Genomic DNA, 26,454 nt, shown 5'->3' with positions numbered 1-26,454 from the left:
TTGATAACAAAAACATAGAAAAATGAAGAAATGTACTTAAAAAATATGTTTGCTACATTCGTCAGAAATTAACAGCAGCCTAATTAAAGCTCGTTAAATCTACTGGAGGCATAAAATAGGCCTCCAAAATTTTTCGGTTTGAAAAATTTTCGAGTTTTTCGGAAGCAATTATAGGGGCAAAAGTTCAAAAATTTTGAAAAATTGTGGTAACTCGGAAACTAGAAGGAACTGAGAAATCATATTTTTTTCACAAAAATCCCTTTCGCAAAGTAGATGTCTGACAGCATTTATTTAAGGGGTCGTTTTTTAATATTTCCTAGAAAACTTATTCAAAGATGTTTTTCACTATATCATCGTTATTAACGAAATGGACTTAAAACAAAACTTTTCACATATTTTTACGGTAGTCGTCAAAATTTAACAACAGCCTAATTAAACTTCGTTAAACCTACTGGGGGCATAAAATAGGCCTGCCTCTTATTTTTTTCGGCTTAAAAATTTTAAGTTTTTCAGAAGCATTTTTTGCGGGAAAACATCAAAAATTATGAAAAATTGCGATAACTCGGAAACTAGGAGTTGAGAGCTCATATTTTTTTCACAAAAATCCCTTTCCCAAATTAGATGTCTGACAGCATTTATTTAAGGGGTTGTTTTTTAATAGTTCCTAGAAAACTTATTGAAAGATGTTTTTCACTATATCATCGTTATTAACGAAATGGACTTAAAACAAAACTTTTAACTTTTTTTTTACTGTAGTCGTCAAAATTTAACAACAGCCTAATTACACTTCGTTAAACCTACTGGAGGCAAAAAAAGGGCTCTTAAATTTTTGGTTTAAAAATTTTAAGTTTTTCAGAAGCAATTTTAGCGGGAAAAATTGAAAAATTTTGAAAAATTGCGATAACTCGGAAACTAGAAGAAATTGAGAGCTCTTTTTTTCCACGAAAATCTCATTCTCAAAGTAGATGTCTGATAGCATTTATCCAAGGGGTCGTTTTTTTAGGATTTCCTAGAAAAATTAATCAAATATGTTTTTCACTATATCATCTTTATTAACCAAAAATGTATCCCTAAATTTATGATAAAAACTTTTTTTAAACTTTTTCATTTGATCCAATAATATTGTGGGGAAGAACATCGGCTTTACTTAATGCATCAAAGGACTTTTTTGAAATAATTGAGTTTAAGTATTTTCTTTTGTAAATTGTAAATGGGCAATAGTTGGATATAGCTGCTGCGCCCATAGACTAGTATGCCGTATTGGATAATAGAACTTGCGTTCGTTTTATAATAACCAATGTTTGTTACGCAGGGCATAATGCTTAAGTTTTGAAATAGTACCACATTGTTTAGGGAGTCTCGATTTCAGCACCGATAAATGAGAGACAAAGTATTTCTTCTTTGAAGTCAATTGAAATTTTGAGATATTTACATACGGGCTCAATGAAGTGTACTTGTTATCGTTATTAGACCTATTTTTGCTTGACTTCAAATTCATTTGATTGGTCTTTTTAACATTCAAACAAAATTTCTTAGCATCTAGCCAGTGTTTAACATTATCAATTTCTTTGCACTTCCTCGCGGGGTTTACTAAGAAACGTAAGATTTGTATCATCTGCAAACAGCAGGACTTGGGCATGTTTACAATGAATTGGTAGCTCATTTATGTAGATAACAAAATGCAGGGGGCCTATTATAGACTCTTGTGGTACTCTAAAAGTATGTTGTTTTCTAAAAACCATTGCGAGGAAATTTAGTTGACTTCTACTCTTTGCATTTGGCTTCCGAGATAAGATTTCAACCAACACAAAACATTACCTCTTTTTCCGTATCTTTCTAATTTATAAAGTAAAATTGTGTGATCAGTTGTATTAAATGCCTTCCGTAAATCCAAAAAAGGCAGTTTATGTTCTTAACTTTCCAGTTTTCCCTTATTTTCTCCGTTAACTCAACTAAAGCATCAATGGTACTCCTTGTTATGGGAAGCTGAATTGACAGGGCGAGAGGAGCCTGAATCGCTCAAAAACTTTGTAAAACCTTGTATACATTAGTTGTATTAAATGCCTTCCGTAAATCCAAAAAAGGCAGTTTATGTTCTTAACATTCCAGTTTTCCCTTATTTTCTCTGTTAACTCAACTAAAGCATCGATGGTACTCCTTGTTATGGGAAGCTGAATTGACAGGGCGAGAGGAGCCTGAGTCGCTCAAAAAAGTTGTACAACCTTGTATCCATAGCACGTTCAAAAATTTTACTCTATACATATTAAAGTGAAATAGGGCGGTAGTTATTTTCTAACTTACTGCCTTCAGTCTGCAGAGGAATCATCTTTGCATTCTTGAGGGATTCGGGGAAGAAGCCATGAGTGAAGGAACAATTAATAATGTTTGTCATGAAGCGAACCGTAGCAGGGGCTGATAATTTAATTATTTTAATTCTTAAGCCATATCATCACAAGATGATGCTTTGAGCCAGGCTATCGATGAGCTTCTCAACTTTGAGACCGGGTACACCTATAAAGACTTGCCATTGTCTGGAATGGGAATAGGAGGCATGTATTGATCGACTGACGAATATTATTAGGTACACTGACTAAATATTGATTGAACTTTTCTGCCACGTCACCGAGAGGGTGACTGGTTCGCTTCATAACAAGAGGATAGAATAGGAATCTTTTTTGAGTGCGAATTTCTGCCACTGATTTCAATTTCATTCAGTAAATGATAAGTCTACCTTGAATCACAATGCAAGAAATAAACTTATCTGCATAGTCCGATTTTTTGAATTTTGTATGCATTTTCAAAATTTTTACGCTGAATTTTGAAATTCGCCAGATAATCTGGATTATTAGGGTTACTTTTTCATTTTCTATGAGTTTTCTTACCCTTATTTTTAAAATTTTTCAAGGAGTTTGTCAACCATTTTTGATTGTTATTTGATTTGATTTCACTTTCATTTTGCATTGGGGCAAACTTAACAGAGACCTTAATAAAAATCGAGTTAAAGATTTCAAAGGCAATGCTTGGATCACGACTACTTAATATTTCAACTTCTCTGAGAATCAGGTGTTCTTGGAGTTCATGTGGGAAGCTGTCTCTGAGTTTCATCATAAAAAAAATTTGTATTTCGAATTTTAGGCTGAGCTCCAGTCTGATCGGGGTCGTTGACCTACCATCTAGCTAGAATAGGATAATGATCTGCGATGTTTTGTTGGAACAGGATATTTGGTGTAAATGAAAGGATATTTTGGTAGATGAAATGATCTAAGCAGGTTGTTGAATGAGCAGTCTCTCTAATTGGACGATCCGAACTATCGAACAGATTGAAGCCGTTTGCATTTATAATATCGACGTAGTTACTGCTAACCAAATTTTGTATCGATGTTAAAATTCCCGCATATTATAAAAGGCATTCTGGCAGAAGTATTACTTTGCAGATATTCATCAATTAACTGAATGAACTGGTTTTTGTTAGTTCTAGGTTTACTGTAAATCACCAAGGTTTTTTATTTGCATGATTGGCTGGTAATTTCAACTTATATTGCCACCTCGAATTGAGTTTGCAAGGTTTTATCGTCGCACGCTCGTGGACTTGAGTCATCACCCCTCCGCTATGCTCGTTGCGATTTTTCGCCTCAATGTTGGAGTATCCAGTCAAACGAAAACTAGAAGTATCATCATCATAAGTGTGTCTCCGTAAGGCATATGACTTTGGAAAGTGATTCAAGTCCATATATAAAAGATTCCAATTCTAGCAGTTTGTTCCTAATTGAGCGGATGTTTAAGTGCAAAACAGATATCTGGGTGGGTTGAGATGTAGAGGGTTTAACACGGGACGGTAGGGGTTTATGGAGGGGTTCAAGAGACTTGCGAGGAATTTTTTGGCGGAAAATGCCATTGAAACAGGCAAGAACGTCAAAGAGGGGGTAGTTAATCACAGCCACCTTCATACATCCCGAAAATTTTGTGAACTCGTGTCGTTGTTCCACATGTAGTGCAGTACGCCTTCACGCACCCTGGCACTTTTGATGCCGTTGTCAGTTTTCATAATGTTCAAGAAGTTCAATCTGGGTCTGGTGATGTCCTCCACGAAACTTATATACTTGATGTCGTCCACCTCTGCCAGCTTTTTTTTCTTCTTAAGAGGGTCCAGTTTTGCCATCCTTCTATTAAACTTGACAATGATAGGATTGAGTTCTCCAGCCAAGCGGTGAGCAACTGAAATGTCCGAGGCCTCAACAACTGCTTCGACTCGATCAATGACTTTCAGTACTGTGTCAATAGTCTCATTCTACTCTTCGCGTGTTTGCCCTCGTCCATTTTGAGGCTGAAAGTTTTTACATTATCCCGCCTGTCGTACGACTCTTGCACATCACTTTCCGACAGGGTTTTTAATAAGCATCTATTTTCCAGGTCGACCATATCTGTTTTGACTTGCTGTTTAAAGGTCGCCAGGGAATCTTGGACAGCACGTGCAATTGATGCTTCAAGTTGTTGCATTTGGGCCATGATGTCGGGAATGGAATTTCTAATGGCATTTTAGATGTTAGCTTTTAGGTTGTCGTCGGAGTTTTCAGTTACAGGACTCAAATCCGTACAGCCTCGCTTGCAACCGGAGTTCTTCCAAGATAGCTCAATGGTGGAGGGATGGTTTGATACGCTTGGCTGTGGGTGTTTTGGTGTCCATTTGTTAACATCATTGCCAATATGAAACTATTTAATGAGTTTATCACAACAATTTGGCTAAAAATCTTTTACTAAGAATAAAAAATCCTTTACCAGACCAGCGAGACTAAAATTTATTGCAAACTTTGTTTGGGAGCAATTGAAAGCAATTTGATCATGCTAAGCCTAACTTTTTTGTTTGTTTGATCAAGAAGTAGAGTTGGAGTGGTCCGAGGCAAAACTTCTAGTTGATGAACTTGTTAATACAAAGATAATAAGGTGTTCAGATACTTTTTGCAGTCCTAATAATGTAATCTAATACAATTCTCTAGCGCGTGAACTACGCCTACCTTGAATTTTAATTACACCAAATTATTAAAAGTACTTACAACGCTAAGTTTTGAATTGTCCAGCTAACATGTAAGTAGATTTCACGTACATTATAGTTACGAAATTTAGTAAGCAGTTTTCAGAAATTCGTAAGCATTGGCCACAACCCCCCTTAGGGCAGAAGAATTCGCTTAGGGTCAAACGACTAATGTTGGTTTGAGCGTTTTTGTTATTTATTTTATCATCCCAACCATTTAACCCTATAGTTTAATGCATTCATCTCAGGCAAATAGAGGTCATTCCTTAAGATTTGGTTCTCTGAATGTTCTTCTGTTCTGTAATTTTCGTTTCATGGTACTGTTTTACAAATCTACTTTTCTTTGGGCCGTAGTTTCTTAACTTCCTTTAAGAATCATCTAGTTTTGTCTCTCGCTATCAAAAAGGAACACGGTATCGGAGCTATCGATCTTAGTTGTGAGATCTCTTGCTGGACAACCAGACATTGTTTTTTAATTTCTAAAGACAACATTCTCTTTGTCTCAATATTTTGCTGTGACATTTTTGAAAATGAAATTAAACGCTCAGCAAGATTTTAAGTGTCTGATCTGTTCAAAAGAAATCAGCTTACTGTTTATTCTGATTGACATTAACAGAGCATATGCTCTGTTTGAAGTTCGTTTGTTTGGGAGCAATTGAAAACAATTTGATCATGCTAAGCTTAAATTTTTTGCTTGTTTGATCAAGAAGTAGAGTTGGAGTGGTCAGAGGCAAAACTTCTAGTTAATGAACTTGTTTGTACAAAGAGAAAAACGTGTTCAGATGCTTTTTTGCAGTCCTAATAATGTAATCTAATACAATTCTCTAGCGCATGAACTACGCCTACCTTGAATTTTAATTACAATAAATTATTAAAAGTACTTACAACGCTAAGTTTTGAATTGTCCAGCTAACATGTAAGTAGATTTCACGTACATTATAATTACGAAATTTAGTAAGCAGTTTTCAGAAATTCGTAAGCATTGGCCACGACCCCCCTTAGAGCAGAAGAATTCGCTTTGAGTCAAACAACTAATGTTGGTTTGAGCGTTTTTGTATTTATTTTATCATCCCAACCATTTCACCCTATAGTTTAATGCATTTATCTCAGGCAAATTGAGGTCATTCCTTAAGATTTGGTTCTCTGAATGTTCTTCTGTTCTGCAATTTTTGTTTCATGGTACTTTTTTTTACAAATCTACCTTTTTCTGGGCCGTAGTTTTTTAACTTCCTTTAAGGTTCATCTAGTTTTGTCTCTCGCTATCAAAAAGGAACACGGTATCAGAGCTATCGATCTGAGTTGCGAGATCTCTTGCTTGACAATCAGACATTGTTTTTTTTATTTCTGAAGACAACATTCTCTTTGTCTCAATATTTTGCTGTGACATTTTCGGAAATGAAATTAAACGCTCAGCAAGGTTTTAAGTGTCTTATCTGTTTCAAAAGAAATCAGCTTGCTGTTTATTCTGATTGACATTAACATATGCTCTTTGTTTGAAATTCGTTTATGAATATCTTCATTATGTTTTACAATCGTGCGTAGAAGTTATTACACAAACGTTTGACTTCTGAAACAAATAGCACTCTTACTATTTTGTCAAGTATGAATTTGTTAACTTTCTTTGCATAGGTTTGGTTTATAATTTTGTTATAGCATATACAACTTCTTGCACGGTCAAGAATGTTTTTTTTTGCACGAAATTTTGTTTGCGATGTTCTTTCAGCCATCTTTTCATCTTTTATATTCTTTTGTTTTCTCGGTAATTTTGAGGCGAGCGGTTTTCAGTGTAGTAATGTTTGTTCATTTTTTTTTATTTCGTGAGTTTGGTGGTCGAAAATTCTCGAGTACTTGAGCTCTAGAATTACTATGATATCATTCGTTTCTTTTTATAGATTAAAAATCAAAAACCAATTAATTCAGGTTAGAGAAGATAACTAGTCGTTCTTGTTTCTTGCGTTCAAGTTTAAGATTTTCAACTTGACTATAATTTTTGGATAGCGGATAAAACTATCCTGTTCATTTTTGGTGTTGCTTAGACCGATCGTACTAGGTTTCACCAATTTGGTATTTTATAGTGGCATTTCAAGAGCTTTAGTGAGTTTTTCTTATGCTATCTTTAAATCAGATTTGTAGAGATTTGTTGGATGGTAGTTATATCTTTCGTTGAACGATGATGGATACCCCCGCCCCAATAGAGATCCTCTCGAACGATGCTTCATCCCAGCTTTTGCTCAACTTGCTCTGATTTTGCAACGACAAGCAGATTTACTGTACTATTGCAATGCATAGCGTTTGCAGGTGCACCCTGATCATAATCAAAGTACTGATGCACAGGAGCAGTTCAAACGCCTCAATGAGGCCTACACCACTTTGAAGACTCCCTCACTTAGGAGAGAGTACGATGCCAATTTGCAAGACGAACAAGAGGTGATCAAAAACAGGTACTTCAAAGACGGAGATCTCATCTATGACAGAGTGTCAGGTATTGTTAAGAGGTAGGTTGGAAAAGTCTGTTAATTTTTCCGAGTGATTTTGATCTTTTACTAATTTTAAGGAGATAAAATCTTTTGAAACAGGTAATTCCCGCTCTTGGAACTTTCACTTACCTTCTATATGAATGCCCGATATAATCTCAATAAAAGATCAGGTTGCGTTAATTGTCTGACCAAATAGGATTTTACTGCTAAGCGAATAACTATCGAAGGTTTCCATATATGGGTAATTGAAGTAGGGCAAAAACCAATTTGAATGTCATGAAGAAGCTATACTGTGCCTAATTGCTCTCAAACGAAGTTCGTAACACTTACATTAGTCCTGCTTGTTTTTCAATGCGAATTTTCGCACTAACGACTTTTCGTCTGATCTTTTTTGTATGAACATTTGATTTTTTGTTCTCAAAAACGGATGAAACAGCTAAAATCTAAAGGCAAGTAGTTCACTTAGAGCCTTACGGCTGACTAGTCTCTAAGTATGCGAAATCATTCAAGAGACGTAAGTTATGGGTGTGAAGGGCGGCCATCGTGTTCCTAGAGTTTGACCCCCCTCCAACTACCCCCACTCCACCCCCTCCAACGCAATCCGCCCGTAACCCCACACGCTCACTGGCACCCGTGCTAGCCAGCCACCTCATCCCTACCCCTCCGTATTCACCCCTCCCCCTCAATTAAGCTAAAACTAGCCTCCCTAAATGGCAGCCAGCTACTGGCAAAGCCAACCAGTCGCCGGTCGTTTGAGAACAACTCGCCTAAAGTTAGTCTGTTATGTTTTAATATTTTCACTCTTTAAGACTGAATTTGTTTTCAAAAAGGCAAAGATGGAGAGATCGAATATTAATTAAATGAAAAATTAATTTAAACCAAGGAAGATCGGTAATGTGCGTTTGCACTTAATGTTCTGAACCCGCTCAACCAAGTTTTTGACTTAGCTGTCCACCAACTGAGGAAGAAATAGAAAACTTTCAAAAAATCACTTGTTGTTCGAAAATAATTGGTACCCATTTAAAAAATCGGTTTAAGCTCTAACAACTATACAGACAACATACTAACTCATTAGATGGCCCATGATACCTGGCATTAAGGATGTTACTTTAGAAATTACGTTTAACTAAACTAATGAAAAGTTAGAAAATATAAATTAGAAAAATTAGAAAATACGTTTACACTTTTTAAAAGCAATTAAGTTCAAAGTCATGAAATTAATCAGTTGTTAAATGAAATCATTCTTCTGCTTCGTTTATAACTTCATACAAAACCATTGAAAGCTTTCTTTATTCAGAATGTCATACTACTACAAAAGAGAAATTACGGACAAAAATCAAAGTCAACTCAATTTTGCCAGGAAACTGTTTCCTAGCCTAAAAGATCAAAATCGATTCACTAAAAATATTGAATATAATCTATTGCGCCTTATTCCAGCACCCTTAATGTGATATGAAATTTTTCCTTAATGTGCCATTAATGTGATGATCGGACAAGACAGCAATAGGGAACCTCGAAAATTGAAAATGACTATTAAAAAATTAGCAACTCGTAGCATCAACAATAAGAAACCACTATTTAATTAGCAATGAAAACTACGTAATGAGTTATTTGAAAAGGAATGCAATTTCTCTGTCTATTGGGATTTCGCTGATAAGTTGGAGAAATATTATTGAAATTCGCAAATCTCAAATTACCGTTTTTTGGAACAATTTTTTTTTAAAAAACGCAAGCCATAACAGCCGTAAGCTTTCAACCTGATTTAGGTAAACAGCTTAAGTTTTCACTGTTTAGGAAACCAATTGTGCATGTTATTTCTGATACTAGTCAAAAGACTACACAATCACACTGAATACAGTCTGAACTGAAAATTTCAGGATTAGTTTTGTGCAAATAGTTGTAGAGCCAAAAACCATATGCTGTGCTCTAAAAGTTTTTTGTTTGTTCATTGGCCTCCATTTTTACGTAGATGTGAATTGACTTTAATTGAGGTTTGATTTGAAATCCTTTTGCTTTGTAAATACCATAAAAACAAAAAGGCGAAAGAGTTTTAAAAAATATATACATGGCCCATTACAATTCGATTAATTTTTGAACTATAATATTCCATTACTGGACGAGAAATGGTCCGCCTCTTGCAGTTTCTCTTTTACCCAAATATAACCGAAATAGCTTAGTTGGACAGAAAATCATTTTATCAAAATTGGATGATTAATTTTGGTCTCTTATTGTGTTATATTACCAAAAATCCTTTGTGTCAACTGAAAGCATCAAATATTTTTTAAGTTGCTCTTTCAATACTAAATTGGTCATTTGTCTAATCAGCCTCAGTCATAAGGCTACACAAAGAACATCAAATGCTGGCAAAAATCAGGAACTAAGTAAAAACTTGTGAAAACAATTTGCTCATTAAACAAAATATTATTTCATTGGACCCTATTGGAACATAAATGGACCTCTTAGTAATTGAATTTTTGAAGTAAAAAATTTTTTCTTTTAATTGAAATCAAAAATGCAAAAAATTTTTCAAAATTGACAGATCCAAAATACAATCAGAGTCCTTTTCTATTGCAAAAAAACAATGAGACCGAAACTGGACTCGCTATAGCTGCGCGGCTGTTTAAAAACTCAGTTGTTCTGAAAAGTTGCTTTATAGCTTTTTTGGCAAACGACAATTTTATATTTAAAATAAACATTTTTTTATACACATTTTATACACATTTTAAAAAAATACACATTTTTTTATAATATCGGATTAATTTAGCGAAAGACCGCAAAAGTCTTATTTCTAGAGAACTTTTTCTGGAGGCGGAGATAAAATGAGCTTGTCTCCCTATAGAGGAAGGATGTCTGCACTACTGCTGAAACTGGACGAAGTTGAACAAATAAGCATATTTGATGCCATTTTTTATATAAAAAAAGGAAAAATCAAAAATTTAGCTGAAAAACCAAAAAAGCTGGTTCAGACTATTCATCAACCCTGTTCTATCTTTAAACGGAAAACCAATGAGACTGTTGTAAACAATGTTATCATATTTTAGCAAAAATTGATCAAAACTTAAGCAAAAATTACGAAATGTGTGAACAAAACAACGGAAGTCAGGCTAATTTTCACATTTCTGTAAACCTCCGTAACTCCTCGGAAAAAGCGAAATTCAAAGCAATCTTGAAGCAAAATTCAAAACTTTCTACGCTTGACAGCCTTTCTAATGCTACCACTCACAATCCTGTACGATGAATATATCGATCGGCGAAATTGGACTGATCAAAAAAACCATTTGAGTGCATAGCTCCTTCTCCCCCCCCCCCCACTAAATGGAGTCGGGACAAAAACGTATACGAAATGGATCAATGGTAAATTTTTTTAGGGATGATGGTAGTCAGAAATACACACAAGGAAGAGCACCTATGCATAAGCTTGATCCGAAAGAAGCCCGGAAGAAACATGTCAAATTCCTGACTGGTCTGGTGATTTTCGCATTTGTGTACGCATTCTCAAACATGGCATATATTGCCACTCGAAAAAGTTCCAACACGTAAGCAGTTAAATTAACGTAGTATTCAATTTAACTTCGCCTTTAAATTAGCGTCTTGATAAAGAGAGAAACACTATACTGTCCGAATATTGTACAGTAAGATTGATTTGCCTAAATGATATTTCACTAATTTTAAGTGTTTTTTCTCTAAATTTATGATGCTTAAATTTTTCTCAATATTTTGCCTTTTCAATATTTTTGCTCTCTATATATTGCGTTCTGGATTGCCCCAAATCCAGTTAACCCGCAAGCAGCTATACATGGCCATTTTATTGATTTTTTAAATAACAACAGGCATGTTAATTCGTTAAATCGGGACAATTCCAATTTTTTTTCAATGTGCTGATGATACTTTTTATTCATAGAGGAATCCAGAACTGAGGATTTATTTAAAAATGAAGGAGAGTGCTATTGCTCTATAACATCAATACCTGAATGCGAGTAAAATTGAAGCGATCAATTTTATGTAGGGCAGCAAAACTGGCACGGTCAACGTGCAAATTGACCATAGTATAATTGACAACAAAGCATTCCAACTGTCAGATACTTCTCCCAAGAAAAAGTAAACAATCCTTCAGTATGCGGAAACTTTTTTTCAGTTCTGTCATATCCCTTAATCATTCTTTAACTAGAATAGATTATTTTCTGGTTAATCAATTAAGTTGGGCTGTTAGCTATATCGTAAACACATGAAAATATGACTTGTATTGAGAGCAAAAGTTTAATTTTTTGAGACGGAGTTTAATTTTTTGAAGGGACGCGGAATGAAGTGGATCGAAGCCCGTATTTTCGAGATGAACGTTTTTTCGTCATCGGAATTCCTTTCAGTTTTCATCATTCATAAAATTGGAGGACCATTTATCGAGGCAATGCCGTATGATAATTCATGAGAAATAAGGTAACCGTTTTCTCTCAAGGTTAAAATATTGTAAGGAAAATTTTTTGGAACACACATTTTAGTCACCATACTCGTTTAGAAAACGGGAAAAGTGGATAAGTTTGGCATTGGCAAGTTTAGCCTCAATATTTTGTTAATATCAGTTTTTTGAGGCTGGAGAGCAACAGCAGGCTGATTCTAGTTAATCTGTGCAGTAATAATTGCAATTCTTTTCGGATTTTTGGACAAATTTTTACAGGTCAATTTTCTTCGATCCTCTTAAAAGCTAACTGACTGGGAACTCAAAATTGTTTCCTTTTAAAGGTGTCATATAAACGATCAAAATGCTTTGTGAGCTTCGTTCTAGTTTTTTCAAAGAAATTTTTCACTTTTTTTACAAATACAGTCATTAATAGCTGTGCTAGCGACAGCTGAGTGGAGCTATTATTGGCCTTGTGTTTTTTATTTCGTCAAGATTTTTGTAGCGTCCATATGACGTCACACTCACTTCAAGTCAGCTTTTGTGTATTCTTTCATGGGGTTTCGGACTGGTTTGTGTGCCTGACGTCATTTTTCACTCGTTTTGAATTGACCTTTTGTTCATTCCAGTGCAAAAGTTTTTGGTGACTCATGACTCACTTCACTCTCAAAATGAGCTTTCTCACTCGAAAATTATGCGTGCTTTAAAATAGGAGCTAAGGTCAAATTAGGGTATCATTAGCTGAGGGTTAATTGAAGGCAGTATTTAGAAGCGATGCTTTATTTTAATTTAGCGTAAGACATTGTAGACAGGTTAAGACAAAGAGAAAAACTTTTTGAAGTTTCTTAGGTCTTATTTATTTCACTGGTATTTTGAGACTACAGTTTTCAAAGCTATCACAGCTATTTTCTGGCAATCTGCGATCTTTTTTTTGTTGATATATAAACAATAAGCCAGCAGTTTTCTGATTATTTCTGCTGAACTATGTAATCTGTTGTGCTAACTGTTTAAGAATTGATTGTAACAGTTTTGCGCGTTGATTTTTCTCAAACCAAATAATTTTTCCTTATTCTGGTAACGTAACTGTACGTAACTATGGACACTGTGATCACTGTTCAAAAATTATTTTTCATGGTTTCATAGGGAAAATGCCGAATTTTTCTGAAAGTATTCATATTTTATTTAATTTTGAATTGTCGACCAATCCCTCTAGCAGGTTTCAAGACTGTAATTATCTTGGCATTTATAATATATTTTGAGCAATAATTTTCTTCTCTAAGACCTAAGGAAGTGATACCCTACGAAGGCTCTGACTCCAGATTAATTGACCACTGATTTAAAGCAACTAGCAGAATGCAATTGTAGGTTGAAGACAATCGGATCTCTCTTTTTCAGATCAATTGACGAGGAAACTCTGAAAGATGACCAAGTGAAAATTCTCAAACTGTAGCGTAATGAGATTTGTTTACTGAAAAGTGGTAGTTTTGTAATTACAATATTGTTTATATTTTATAACTAATAGTTATCAGTTAATGTTTCTGTAATTGACAGTTATTTTTACTAGTTAACCGCTGCTATTTGTATAGCTACCATAGTTCGTATAGTCCAAGACTGCTCAGCAATCGATTTCGGATATGATCGTACTCTCCGCTATCAAAATTGGGCTATTTTCCTTCTTATTGCGGTGTTTTCGGTTGTTTTTTTTTTACACCAGGCGTTGGAATTCATATCCAATGAAGATGACTCAAGTTTGATACCGTTAAGTTCTATTGAAGCAAGCTTTAATTCAAACACCAATTTAAAGTGACATGGATATAGCGTGAAATATGACTACACCAGATTTGACCATGCTGCTATGGTTGCCCGGGGCTAGTGGTATTAGCCGACATACAAATTAGCCGACAGAATAATAAATTTCATTATTTGTATTTTACAATTAATCCGCAACCAAATTTACAATTTTTGGCTACATTTTGATACGTTATCACAATAGTTTAGTAAAGAAATATGACCACTCAAATAGGAGTTTTTCAGACGCATACGTTTTTCATTTTAGTCTTTGTATCTCTTTTTTTGAGGCAATGGAGGTTCACCACGAGAAATCCTTCGAATATCAATTTTTGCTCCCGATCGCTCAATTTTTGCACAATATTCCAAAAACATAGTTTTTGATGTCCCAGCGTCTTGGTTCCACAATATGTTCCAATATTCATATTTTTTGTTGTCCGTAAAATTTTTGGCCTATTGAAGACATTCCACATTCTCATAGGATAGGGACCAAAAATCCAAAAATTTTTGTCATAATCAAAAAATTTTTCCAATTGAGTATATGGTTCCAGATGTAATGTCGTTCTCTTGTTCATATTTACAGTAAAAGCTTCCTTTATTTCGGTGTAGGCAGCTTGTAGTTTTTTGGTAGAATTTTCATGTAATCTTTCAATATCTCAAATACAAAAGTTTTCGTCCTTGATTTCATCCGCTGGTGGTCCGTGATTATGCTCGGAGGGCTTTGAAATTATTCCCGATGGAGAAATATTCATTGAACAACGCGAGAGGCAATCAGTTTGAATATAACGTAGTTGCCCTAGTTTTATTCTTTTTGAAGGAAAATTGTCGATCATTAGGTTTTGGTCTCCTCTTTTTTGGAAGTTACAAACTTAAAATTCATCTTAGTTGAAGTCTATTTCGAGGAAACTTTAATTGAACTGACTTTTGATTGCTTAAATTTGATGCACAAGAAATTCTTCTCACGCACAAATTAATTCTAGTTCATTTTATAGTGACGCAATTTTTGACCAATGAGATTCAAGCAGCTCAACTTGTCGGCTAAAGTGTTTGTTTGTTAAATTTTATGTCGGTCAATTGACCGGCCACGCATATCACAGCACGAGCAAACACGTGGCCAGTCAATTTGCCGACATAGAACTTAGCCGACATACAATTAAGCCGACAAATTGAGCTGCTTGAATCTGATTGGTCGAAAATTGTGTCACGATAAAATGAACTAGAATTTTTATGTACAATAAACTTTCTTGTGCATCAAATTTCAGCAAACAAAAGGCGATTGGATAAGTTTGCCTAAAAAATAAACTTAAACTACGATAGATTGGAAGTTTGTAACTTCCAAAAGAAGAGGAGGACAAAACCTTATAATCGAAAATTTTTCCTTCAAAAAGAATAAAACTAGGGCAACTACCGTATACTTTAAGTGCACTCAAACTGATTACCCCTAGCATTGTTGGATGAATAACTCGCTATCGAGAATATTTTTAAAGCCATCAGAGCATAATCACCATCCACCAGCGGATAAAATCAAGGAAGAAATTTTTTGTAGAGGAATTATTGAAAGAGTAAGGGAAAATCCTACTGAAAAATTACAATTTGCCTTCAACGAACACTAAAAATTGGTGGACGACGATTATTTGAACATTTGGTTCGATCAGATTATATGCTCTGAGATGGAACATTCAAACCAACACCAAAACCCATCGTACACTTTTTTACGCTTTTTGGTGTAACTGGAGATTGGAAAATACCAGTTGTGTGGGTGCTGCTGGGCGGAAAAAGTGAAGAAATTTAGGACAAATTTTTTAATGCATTCAGTAAAAAATGCCAGGAAATATTTCAAAAGCGATTAATGCCAGAGGCAATCATTACTGACTAAAAACCGATGTCGCAGCGGCAGTGCGAAAACATACAAGAATTTGGCTCGTTTCGACAATATCAAGAAAATGAAATTATACAAAAACTTGCAAGAATGTTGTTCGCACTTGCGTTTCTGTCCGAACAAGAAATAAATGAAGCTTTTGCTAAATATGAACAAGAAGAACGAAATTTGCATCTGGAACCATATCCTCTATTGAAAAATTTTGATTATGTCAAAAATTTTGGATCTTTGGTCCCTATCCTATGAGAATGTGGAATGTCTTCAATACGTCAAAAATTTTACGGACAACAAAAAAATGTGAATATTGGAACATATTGTGGAACCAAGACGCTGGGACATCGAAAACTATGTTTTTGGATTATTGTGCAAAAATTGAGCGATCGGGAGCAAAAATCGAAGATCGAAATTCGAAGGTATTCGCGTGGTGAACCTCCATTGCCTCAAAGAACGAGATACAAAGACTTAATTGAAAAACTTTTTGGTCAATTTGAGCGGTCATATTTCTTTACGAAACTATAGATAACGTATCAAAATGTTGCCGAAAATTGTAAACTTGTCTGCGGAGTAATTGTAAAATACAATGAAATTTACTATTCTGTCTGCCAAATTGGCCTGTCGGCTAATTGGTATGTCGGCTAATACCCCTAGCCACTATGATATGAACCCAAATTAAATAGGATAATTAAATAAGGTGTTTTTACACCAGGCGTTGGAATTCATATCCAATGAAGCTGACTCAAATTTGATACCGTTAAGTTCTATTGGAGCAAGCTTTAATTCAAACATCAATTTAAAGTGACATGGAAATAGCGTGAAATATGATTACACCAGATTTGACCATGCTGCTGTGGTTGCTCGGGGCTAGTGGTATTAGCCGACATACCAATTAGCCGACACGCTAGTTAGCCGACAGAATAACAAATTCCATTATTTGTATTTTACAATTAATCCGCAACCAAATTTACAATTTTTGGCTATATTTTGATACGTTATCACAATAGTTTCGTCAAGAAATATGACCACTCAAATAAGAATTTTTCAGACGCATACGTTTTTCATTTTAGTCTTTGTATCTCTTTTTTGAGGCAATGAAGGTTCACCACGCGAAATATTTCGAATTTCAATTTTTGCTCCCGATCGCTCATTTTTTGCACAATATTCCAAAAACATTGTTTTTGGCGTCCCAGCGTCTTGGTTCCACAATCTTTTCCAATTTTCACTTTTTTTTGTTGTCCGTAATTTTTTTTTTGGCCTATTGAAGACATTCCACATTTTCATAGGATAGGGACCAAAAATCCAAAAATTTTTGTCATAATCAAAAAATTTTTCCAATTGAGGATATGGTTTCAGATGTAAATGTTGTTCTCTTGTTCATTTTTACAGTAAAAGCTTCCTTTATTTCGGTGTAGGCAGCTTGTAGTTTTTTGGTAGAATTTTCTTGTAATCTTTCTATAACTCACGTACGAAAGTTTTCGTCCTTGATTTCATCCGCTGGTGGTCCGTGATTATGCTTGGAGAGCTATAAAATTATTCGATGGAGAATTATTCATCGAACAACGCGAGAGGCAATCAGTTTGAGTATACCGTAGCTGCCCTAGTTTTATTCTTTTTGAAGGAAAATTGTCGATTATTAGGTTTTGGTCTCCTCTTTTTTTGGAAGTTACAAACTTAAAATTCATCTTAGTTGAAGTCTATTTCGAGGCAACTTTAATTGAACCGACTTTTGATTGCTTAAATTTGATGCACAAGAAAGTCTTCTCACGAACAAATTAATTCTAGTTCATTTTATAGTGACGCAATTTTTGACCAATGAGATTCAAGCAGCTCACTTTGTCGGCTAAAGTGTTTGTTGGTTAAATTTTATGTCGGTCAATTGACCGGCCACGCATATCACAGCACGAGCAAACACGTGGCCAGTCAATTTGCCGACATAGAACTTAGCCGACATACAATTAAGCCGACAAATTGAGCTGCTTGAATCTGATTGGTCGAAAATTGTGTCACGATAAAATGAACTAGAATTTTTATGTACAATAAACTTTCTTGTGCATCAAATTTCAGCAAACAAAAGGCGATTGGATAAGTTTGCCTAAAAAATAAACTTAAACTACGATAGATTGTAAGTTTGTAACTTCCAAAAGAAGAGGAGGACAAAACCTTATAATCGAAAATTTTTCCTTCAAAAAGAATAAAACTAGGGCAACTACCGTATACTTTAAGTGCACTCAAACTGATTACCCCTAGCATTGTTGGATGAATAACTCGCTATCGAGAATATTTTTAAAGCCATCAGAGCATAATCACCATCCACCAGCGGATAAAATCAAGGAAGAAATTTTTTGTAGAGGAATTATTGAAAGAGTAAGGGAAAATCCTACTGAAAAATTACAATTTGCCTTCAACGAACACTAAAAATTGGTGGACGACGATTATTTGAACATTTGGTTCGATCAGATTATATGCTCTGAGATGGAACATTCAAACCAACACCAAAACCCATCGTACACTTTTTTACGCTTTTTGGTGTAACTGGAGATTGGAAAATACCAGTTGTGTGGGTGCTGCTGGGCGGAAAAAGTGAAGAAATTTAGGACAAATTTTTTAATGCATTCAGTAAAAAATGCCAGGAAATATTTCAAAAGCGATTAATGCCAGAGGCAATCATTACTGACTAAAAACCGGTGTCGCAGCAGCAGTGCGAAAACATACAAGAATTTGGCTCGTTTCGACAATATCAAGAAAATGAAATTATACAAAAACTTTCAAGAATGTTCGCACTTGCGTTTCTGTCCGAACAAGAAATAAAGGAAGCTTTTGCTAAATATGAACAAGAAGAACGACATTTGCATCTGGAACCATATCCTCTATTGGAAAATTTTGATTATGTCAAAAATTTTGGATCTTTGGTCCCTATCATATGAGAATGTGGAATGTCTTCAATAGGCCAAAAATTTTACGGACAACAAAAAATATGAATATTGGAACATATTGTGGAACCAAGACGCTGGGACATCAAAAACTATGTTTTTGGATTATTGTGCAAAAATTGAGCGATCGGGAGCAAAAATCGAAGATCGAAATTCGAAGGTATTCGCGTGGTGAACCTCCATTGCCTCAAAGAACGAGATACAAATACTTAAATGAAAAACTTAGTGGTCAAACTGAGCGGTCATATTGCTTTACGAAACTATAGATAACGTATCAAATTGTTGCCGAAAATTGTAAACTTGTCTGCGGAATAATCGTAAAATACAATGAAATTTACTATTCTGTCTGCCAAATTGGCCTGTCGGCTAATTGGTATGTCGGCTAATACCCCTAGCCACTATGATATGAACCCACATTAAATAAGATAATTAGCCGTGCCATTAGTGAGCGGTATTATTGAGCATTACGACTCAGAGTCAAACATAACTTGTAACATATTTCCTATGTATAAATAGAATCAGCTCAAAAGAAAGCATAATTGCTAAATGCATTGCACGATTTATTCATTCACTGTGGAATTAAGTAGTATGCCCAAGAATAGAAGTCGCACCTGAAACTCAAACATAAGGAGTTTATCTTTTTTCACACTCAATATGGAATTGAGTCAAACTAAAAAAGGTGCCAACCTTCAGTGTAGACGTTTAATTTGACGTTTAAACATGTGGGGAATTCCTCTCAGCCGGTTTTAACTGATCGATTAATTTTGCGCAGGATAAGGGTTGTATGCTTAAAAAGCCTATAAACCAAAGGCTAATTAATTTGGATGTTTTTCTGATTGTTCCAGCCCACTTAGTGGGGGAGGAACTGTATACTTAAACGGGTTCTTTGTTCAGTTTTGATGGAGGTTATTGTTGTTGCACCTGTCGCACAGACCTGTAAATCGCAGGTAATTTAGGTGGCATTTCCATAATAAAAAGAGATATATTACTAGTAGAGTGACTACCTATCCATAACTTTCTGCATCTACGCCTTGGTGAATAGCATGCGCTCCCCGGGCTAGTGGATCAGGAGGGGCATCGCCAACAGCGGCGGAAAGGGTGCAAGGAAGGCAGATTGCTCTGTGCAGTGTGGTCCTGTTGGACTGATGGTATTAACTCCAGTCAGTTAGCTACCTCTACTGGTCATTCCCACGGGTCAATCACCTTCAGGTCCGTTGTGTTCTTACTGCAGTTGACATTGTGGTTTACGTCAAACTATAGACGCCTCTACCCGGCAGAACTACGAGCGGACAACCGCTCCCAGGATCGATGCACTCTGCACAAAGACTGCGAGAAGTGATTTTTTGCGGCGGGATAGGGCAAGCCCAATCTCTCTAATCCCTAGTATGCATTTGACTGAGGAACATATATTTGACCTGCTTCTCCTCAATGTTCTTTGTTTTCGTAACAAATGGAATCAATATGGCGTCTGGTGCGGTCGCTGAGGATGTGTACACATGGATTGCACCAGCCTAGATTCCATAGAGCGATTGAACAACAAGCTCAACTGTAAGCGCTGCTCCTGGTGCAAGATAAGAGCAGCGAATCCTGTAAGGCAAAGTTCCCCACTCACGACAACACAGCTCAACAATCTTCAACTGAATTGTAATGGTCTCAAACAAAAACTAGACATCATAGACTTGATGAAGTATAGCATCCAAATAGGTGCCATCCAGGAGACCAACCTGATTTAAATATCAGCCCCCAACGCCCTCCTGGCTACTGAAAAATCCAAGAGAAAAGGATTGACGAAAGAGGCAATGGTGGGGGTAGCTTTTATCATTAAGGATACTATTCTCTCCCTGGGAAATTAAACCTAAAACTTCAGACTAGAAGTCCAAGTCTTAGAGCGCACCACAGGTATTAATTACATCAGACTAATGAACACCTACATACCACATTTGTCTAGAATCAGTAAATTACTTGAGTTAGATTATTGCATTATTTTCGGTGATTTCAATGCCCATAGCTCTCTATGGCACTTGAAACTACTGGAAGACACAAGAGGAAGCAATATTGCAAGTGAAATACCTCTTGAATCGTGTAGTACTCTGCGAAAGGCCAGTACAAGAGTAACTGATTCTTGTAAAAGCTCCCCGGACATCAGTCTCGCCAGCTCACGCATAGAGATTTATTCTATATATTCATTGTGGAGAACCGTGGGTGGTATTGTTGAAAAGCTCTTAGAGCGTTGAATTTGGAATTAAAGAGATTTTTCAATTTCCTTTTACTCGAAGAGTTATTGAGGTTTGAAGTTTTTCTGAACATTACATAATTGGGTTTGATTTTTCTCATTTTTACGTCATTTCTGCTGAATTTTAGAACCGTTGTCAAATTTTTCCTTAAAATTATTTTTCTTACAAAAAACTGTAACAATTTGGTGTTACTAAAAGATAAAGTGGCTAATTTTGGTCTCATTGGGAAGTTGACAATGTAAAGAGTTCGAATTCTATCGGAGAACTGCTTTTCATTTCTTAACATTTTTGTTGGTTTTTTTCTCATGTCATTCAGAGATAAGTCACTAATCCTATCAAGCTTCCATTAATGGCAAACTGCAATCATGATCAAATGAGACCCAGTGAATATTTATCCTGTCTTCGGAGAATCATCGCTCATGGGTTTATGGCTTCCACCCTGTTTCTATTATTTTTTAAATGAATTTTTGTGTTTCGCCTACGTTTGTTGCATTTGTGGTAATCCTATGGCATTGTTTGGTTATTAAAAAGTGCAATTGGCTTCCAAAAGAGGAATAAGTGGACCTATCTAAACCTTTGAATGAAGTCATTTATGAAATTGTATTTCGGTCCAACTAATGGCAGGTTCTCATGATTAATATCGAATAAAAAATTAACTTTATTCTCCAAAATTGGGAGTATGACTTAGTTGCTACCAGTTTTATATTTTTTTGTTATTTGTTCAAAATATTTGTTGTTTTCTGAAGTCTTGTCACGCTGTCTTGATTTTGAAAGATGCCAATGACGTTAGAGAGATCTCGGTGATAGTCTGCGCTGAACACAAAGAAGGTTATCAGCGAATAGTTTATAGCTTTTTGCTTCGATAATTCCTTCTTGCACTTTCCTTTTGAATTCCCGATTTTTTCCTGTGTTTGTTGTTATTTTAGTAGTCATAAGACGTATTCTAATTAATCAATGATCTCGTTGGCTTGCAATTGAAGTAAAAGGTAACGTATTCATAGCGTTAAGTTGAAAGCTATTGGTTTTAATTGCTCTGTGACTATGAGTTGTCTTTAAATTTCAGTGATTGGTGTTAGTTATTGTTTTTGCTCTTTCAAAATTTATTATCACAAAACTGAGGGATCCAATATTTGTTGAAAAGTAAATCGATTTAACGTATCCAAAAACTTTTACTTATTAAATTTTTTAAAAAATAACTTCGACCCTTCCCTCTTCCACTCTTTTATTTTTCTGGTTTTGCCTGTAATTTTTTGTCTTTGTGGCTAAGAATTTTTATGATTTATGAATTTACGACATAGTAGGCTATTATAGTCTCGAAACCCCCCGATTGAAGCAGGATATAGTAGAATTGAGCATCTACCAATCCATCAAGACCAATTCCTTGGAGGTTAGTCTGTTGTGTTATTATCGTTGTTTTCCATTCATAACAATTTTAGCTACATTGAGTTTAAGAATGCAAGACGACTGTATGAAATATGTTTTTGCAAATTTGCCGGCTTACCCAATATATTTTTTAATGTTCAGAGATAATCATATGCCGTAATAAACGTTTTGAAGAATGCTTTCATAAAGCATTACTGTTTCGTCGATTGACATATTTGACGTAGAAAGGCATGAATGGTATAATCTAAAAGCCTATTGAACGTGGATTTACAAAATTCGTTTTTCGAGGAGCTATATAGGCTGAACGTTTTTGAATATTCGCCTTTTTATTATAATTTTGTTAACTTTTATTGTAGTTCTGACCAATTTTGGATTTCTTTGCTCAATTATAATAATGTTAGTGAATAGACACGTTGTTGCTAAAAAGCGTACGACTCATTAGCGAGATTGTTATTAGTCTCATTTTTTTTTCACATTCGGATGAATTTAGTTTTTTTGTTGTCATCTTTTTTATCTTCTTTTTTTTTCCAACACTAGAATAGTAAAGTAAGCAAAATAATGCATAGTTTTGAGGCGTAAAAATTTTTCAATCTGCTCTTAAAATGGAGAGAATGTTTTCTCTTTTTTTACAAAACTTTGACAAATGTTTCAGTTTTAGAGATTTTTTTCCACGTGCGGCAATCTGACTGCTGTTTTTGTTGTTTCTCTCGATTTTCTGCAGCTGCTTGCTAATCTGATACGTTTTTTCGCTCAGTTGTTGCCTTTTAAAATGGATTAATGGAAAGGGAACAAATTTTTTTGCTTTGTTTCTCTTTGTTTTGTTAAATTTTTGTGGTTTCTAGTTTTAGTCGTATCTGCTATAATTTTTTTTGTCTTGCCGCTTAGTCTTATTAAAGAACGTCAACTTTTTTATATGATTATGACATATCGTATATTTTTGTGTAGGTTTTTGAGTTGAAATTTCTGGCTTCGTCACCATGTTTTTTGGGTTTTTCTGTTTCGATTTTTGCCTGATTTTGTTGTCATCTTTCTGGTATTTTCACTACATCATATCAATGAAAAGACCACTCGGCTCCCTAAGGGGCAATTAATGAAACTGATGTGTATCAGTCTCATTATTGACAGTTTTCAGTTGCCCGTTAGTGAAACCAGGTGAATCGATGGGGTTGTTTTAGATTCCGTCAAATTTTTCTTGAGTTTTATGCTGAAGATAGTGGCTTAGTGGTTTTATTTTGAAATTGTTATAGCTGATTTTTACAACCATGTTTTGAAAATTTTTAAACTAATTTTCAAAATCACCCCTTCCTTTGTTTTTCAGTTCCTTGTGCTTATTTTCGGCACATTGTCTCTAAATGCAATTAACAAAAGCTTTTTTTCACAATTTTTGGTTGATGAACTCGTGGAGTTTGTTAATCAATCTGAAATCTGGTTACGTCTTTCAGTTTGCGAGTTCGTGTTTTTTCTTACTTTGACGCCAAATATTACCATCAAGCGGTTATTGAGTTTTGCTAAATATCCGTTGTTTGTTTTCTTATTTTTTGTTGCGGGTTTTTCAAAAGATATTTTCGTAATATTTAGTGTCAAATTTTGCAATTTTGATTGTAAAATTTAGAGCAATATGCTGTGCCCGGATGAGTTTTAAAATTTCAACATTTCCAAGAAAATGGAGTGTTTCTTTGTCGAGATTTGTTTTCAGTTTCTCCGCTTTTTTATCGTGTGTTGTAACTACTACCAAAAGCTCACTATACCGTAAAAATTTTGAAATTCAGATTATAAACTACTGTTTTCTTTGCACTTTGTTTTAGAAACTTAGTATATTTTTCTGATCATTTGTCCTCCTCGAATGTCACTTTACCATTGGATCCCGCCTGAAGAAGACAGAGAGTTAGATTTGAACCTTTTTTGCTAGATTCTAACAACCTGCAGCTGATTATTTGCTGTTGGTGTCTTGTTGCGGAATGCGGCATTGGCATATTGGTTGATGCTTTTGCGGCCCACTTAATAAAGTTTTATTTGGAAATACATAATCAATTGAACTGGGGGACTAAATAATCGTAAAGCTGTTTCATGAATGACCTTGATGTATGTAGTTTCTTTTGAAAATTATATGGAATTTGAATTCGGATTCTTATTGCTCATGTTTGTTGATCCACAAAATTAGGTGTTTGTTGTCTTGACACTTAGTCTTATCAAAGAATGTCAAATTTTTTAAGTGATTCTGACATTTCGTATAAATTGTGTTGGTTTTTCATTTGAAAGTTCTGGTTTCGTCACCATGTATTTTGGGTTTTTCTGTTTTGATTTTTGCCTGATTTAGTTGTCATTTTTCTGGCATTTTAACTTAATCTCATCAATGAAAAGACCACTCGGCTCCCTAAGGGGCAATCAATGAAACTGATGTGTATCAGTCTCATGATTGACAGTTTTCATTTGCCCGTTAGTGAAACCAAGTGAATCGGTAGGGTTGTTTTAGATTCCGTCGAATTTTTCTCGAGTTGTATGCTGAAGTTGTGTCCAGTCTATTGTCCGTATTTCTTCCTTTTTTGTCTTTTTTTTCTCTGAAACAACTTGTCTCACTTGCCGTTTAATGTCAACTTAGTGGCTTAGTGGTTTTGCTTTGAAATTCACATAGCTGATTTTTACAACCAGGTTTTGAAAATTTTTAAACTGATTTTCGAAATCTCTACTTCCTTTGTTTTTAAGTTCTTTGTGCCTATTTTTGACACATTGTCTCTAAATGCAATTAACAAAAGATATTTTTTTTTCAAATTTGAGTTAATTAATGTTTCGAGTTTGTTAATCGCTCTAAAATGTGGTTGCGTCTTTTAAAATGCGAGTACGTGTTTTTCTTACTTTGACACCACAAATTACCATAGTGTTTTTTGAGTTTAGCTAAATATCCGTTGTTTGTGTTTTCTGTTATTTTTGTAGCTGGTTTTCCAAAAGATATTTAGTTATATTTAGAGTAAAATTTTGCAATTTAGTTTGTAAAATAAAGAGCAATGTGCTGTGATCGGATGAGTTTTAACATTTCAATATTGCGAAGAAATGGAGTGCTTCTTTGTCCAGATTTGTTTTCTGTTTCTTCGTCTTTTTTCATCGTGTGTTGTAACTACTACCAAAATCTCACGATACCATAAAAATTTTGAAATTCAGATTATAAACTTTGTTTAGAAACTTAGTATATTTTTCTGATCATTTGTCCTCCTCGGTTGTCACTTTACCATCGGATCTTGCCTGAAGAAGACAGAGAGCTATATTCAAACTTATTTGCTAGATTTTAACAACCTGCTGCTGATTCTTTGCTGTTGGTGTCTTTTTGTGTCATGCTGCATTGGCCCATTGGTTGATACTTTTTCGGCCCACTTAATAAGTCTTATTTGGAAGTGCATAATCAATTGAATTTGGGGACTGGGTAATCGTAAGGCTGTTTTTTGAATGACCTTGGTGTTTGCAGTTTATTTTGAAATTTATATGGAATTTTAATTCGGATTATTATTGCTCATGATTGTTGTTTCACAAAATTAGGTGTTTGTTGACAAAATTGTTTTTTTTTTCTGAAAAATAACTTGGTATTAACCTCGCTGCAATTTGAGATTTTCAAGTTTTAATTTACAAAGATGATATACCCTTTGTTACTGTGACATGTTTCTATCTTTGCTTGATTTGGTACATATTTAAGCCAAGCATGTGAATGAGCGGTGTCGGCACATTATGTGAAACTACGTTTTAATCATAGTGTTTAACTATATTTGGTTTCTTTTGTTTTGAACATGCAAAAACTTTTGCTTTTAAGGAAAGCCCAAAAGCTGTTTTACAATTGATTGTTTTTCCAAATAATCGGATATTCATTTTTTTCAGTTTTTCCCGGATAATCTCGATTTAATTTGCGTGAAATAGTTTCTGGATTTTGGGTTTAATATTTTTGGGAAGTTGTGTAACTTTTTCAAAACCTTTTCTTGCAAAAATAAATTTTTTACATGAGCAATCAATGATTGATAGGATTTGCAAAAATGTATAATTTTTTTGGTTTGAGAATTAACCTTTTGTGCTCTATGTTAAAGTTCGCGGATGAGTAGAGTCGGAACGTGCAAATGTAGAAGGCGGGGCCTCACAGTTTTATTATCAATTTCCAAAGAGAACTTTTTCAGCGTATAGTGTTGTGGTTCCCTATTGTGGTCTTTGAAAATTTTCGTTACTAGAGGGTAAAATAGAGCAAAGTATTTGGTAATAGAGGAAAATTCTGAGTAATAGAGTAGAAAATAGAGCAAAATTCTTGTTAATAAAGCGAATTGTTGGTAATTGTTGTACCATTAGTAGAGTTGTGAGTAGTATCATTAGAAC

At 34.9% G+C, this 26,454-nt stretch overlaps 1 protein-coding gene across 3 annotated transcripts in view; it reads left to right on the top strand.

Moving 5' to 3' along the window:
- Positions 1–26,454, top strand: part of LOC142348574 (chaperone protein DnaJ 1-like) — a 40,312-nt gene that overhangs the window by 1,161 nt on the left and 12,697 nt on the right. Inside the window, exons 2-4 of one of the 3 annotated variants that reach the window (XM_075399962.1) lie at positions 7,364–7,524; positions 10,875–11,042; positions 13,295–13,447. In XM_075399962.1, coding sequence (XP_075256077.1) covers positions 7,364–7,524; positions 10,875–11,042; positions 13,295–13,349 — 384 coding nt within the window. In that variant the 3' untranslated portion in view covers positions 13,350–13,447. Of the gene's footprint in view, positions 1–7,327; positions 7,525–10,874; positions 11,043–13,294; positions 13,448–26,454 lie in introns of those variants that run through there. The other 2 variants (XM_075399961.1, XM_075399963.1) reach the window with 2 other exon arrangements.

The sequence above is a fragment of the Convolutriloba macropyga genome, chromosome 10 (assembly GCF_964194025.1).
Source record: "Convolutriloba macropyga chromosome 10, txConMacr16.3, whole genome shotgun sequence".
In the NCBI taxonomy this organism is placed as follows: Eukaryota; Metazoa; Xenacoelomorpha; order Acoela; family Convolutidae; genus Convolutriloba; species Convolutriloba macropyga.
Note: the sequence above shows the minus strand (reverse complement) of the source record. Positions and strands in the feature narration are given on the sequence as shown.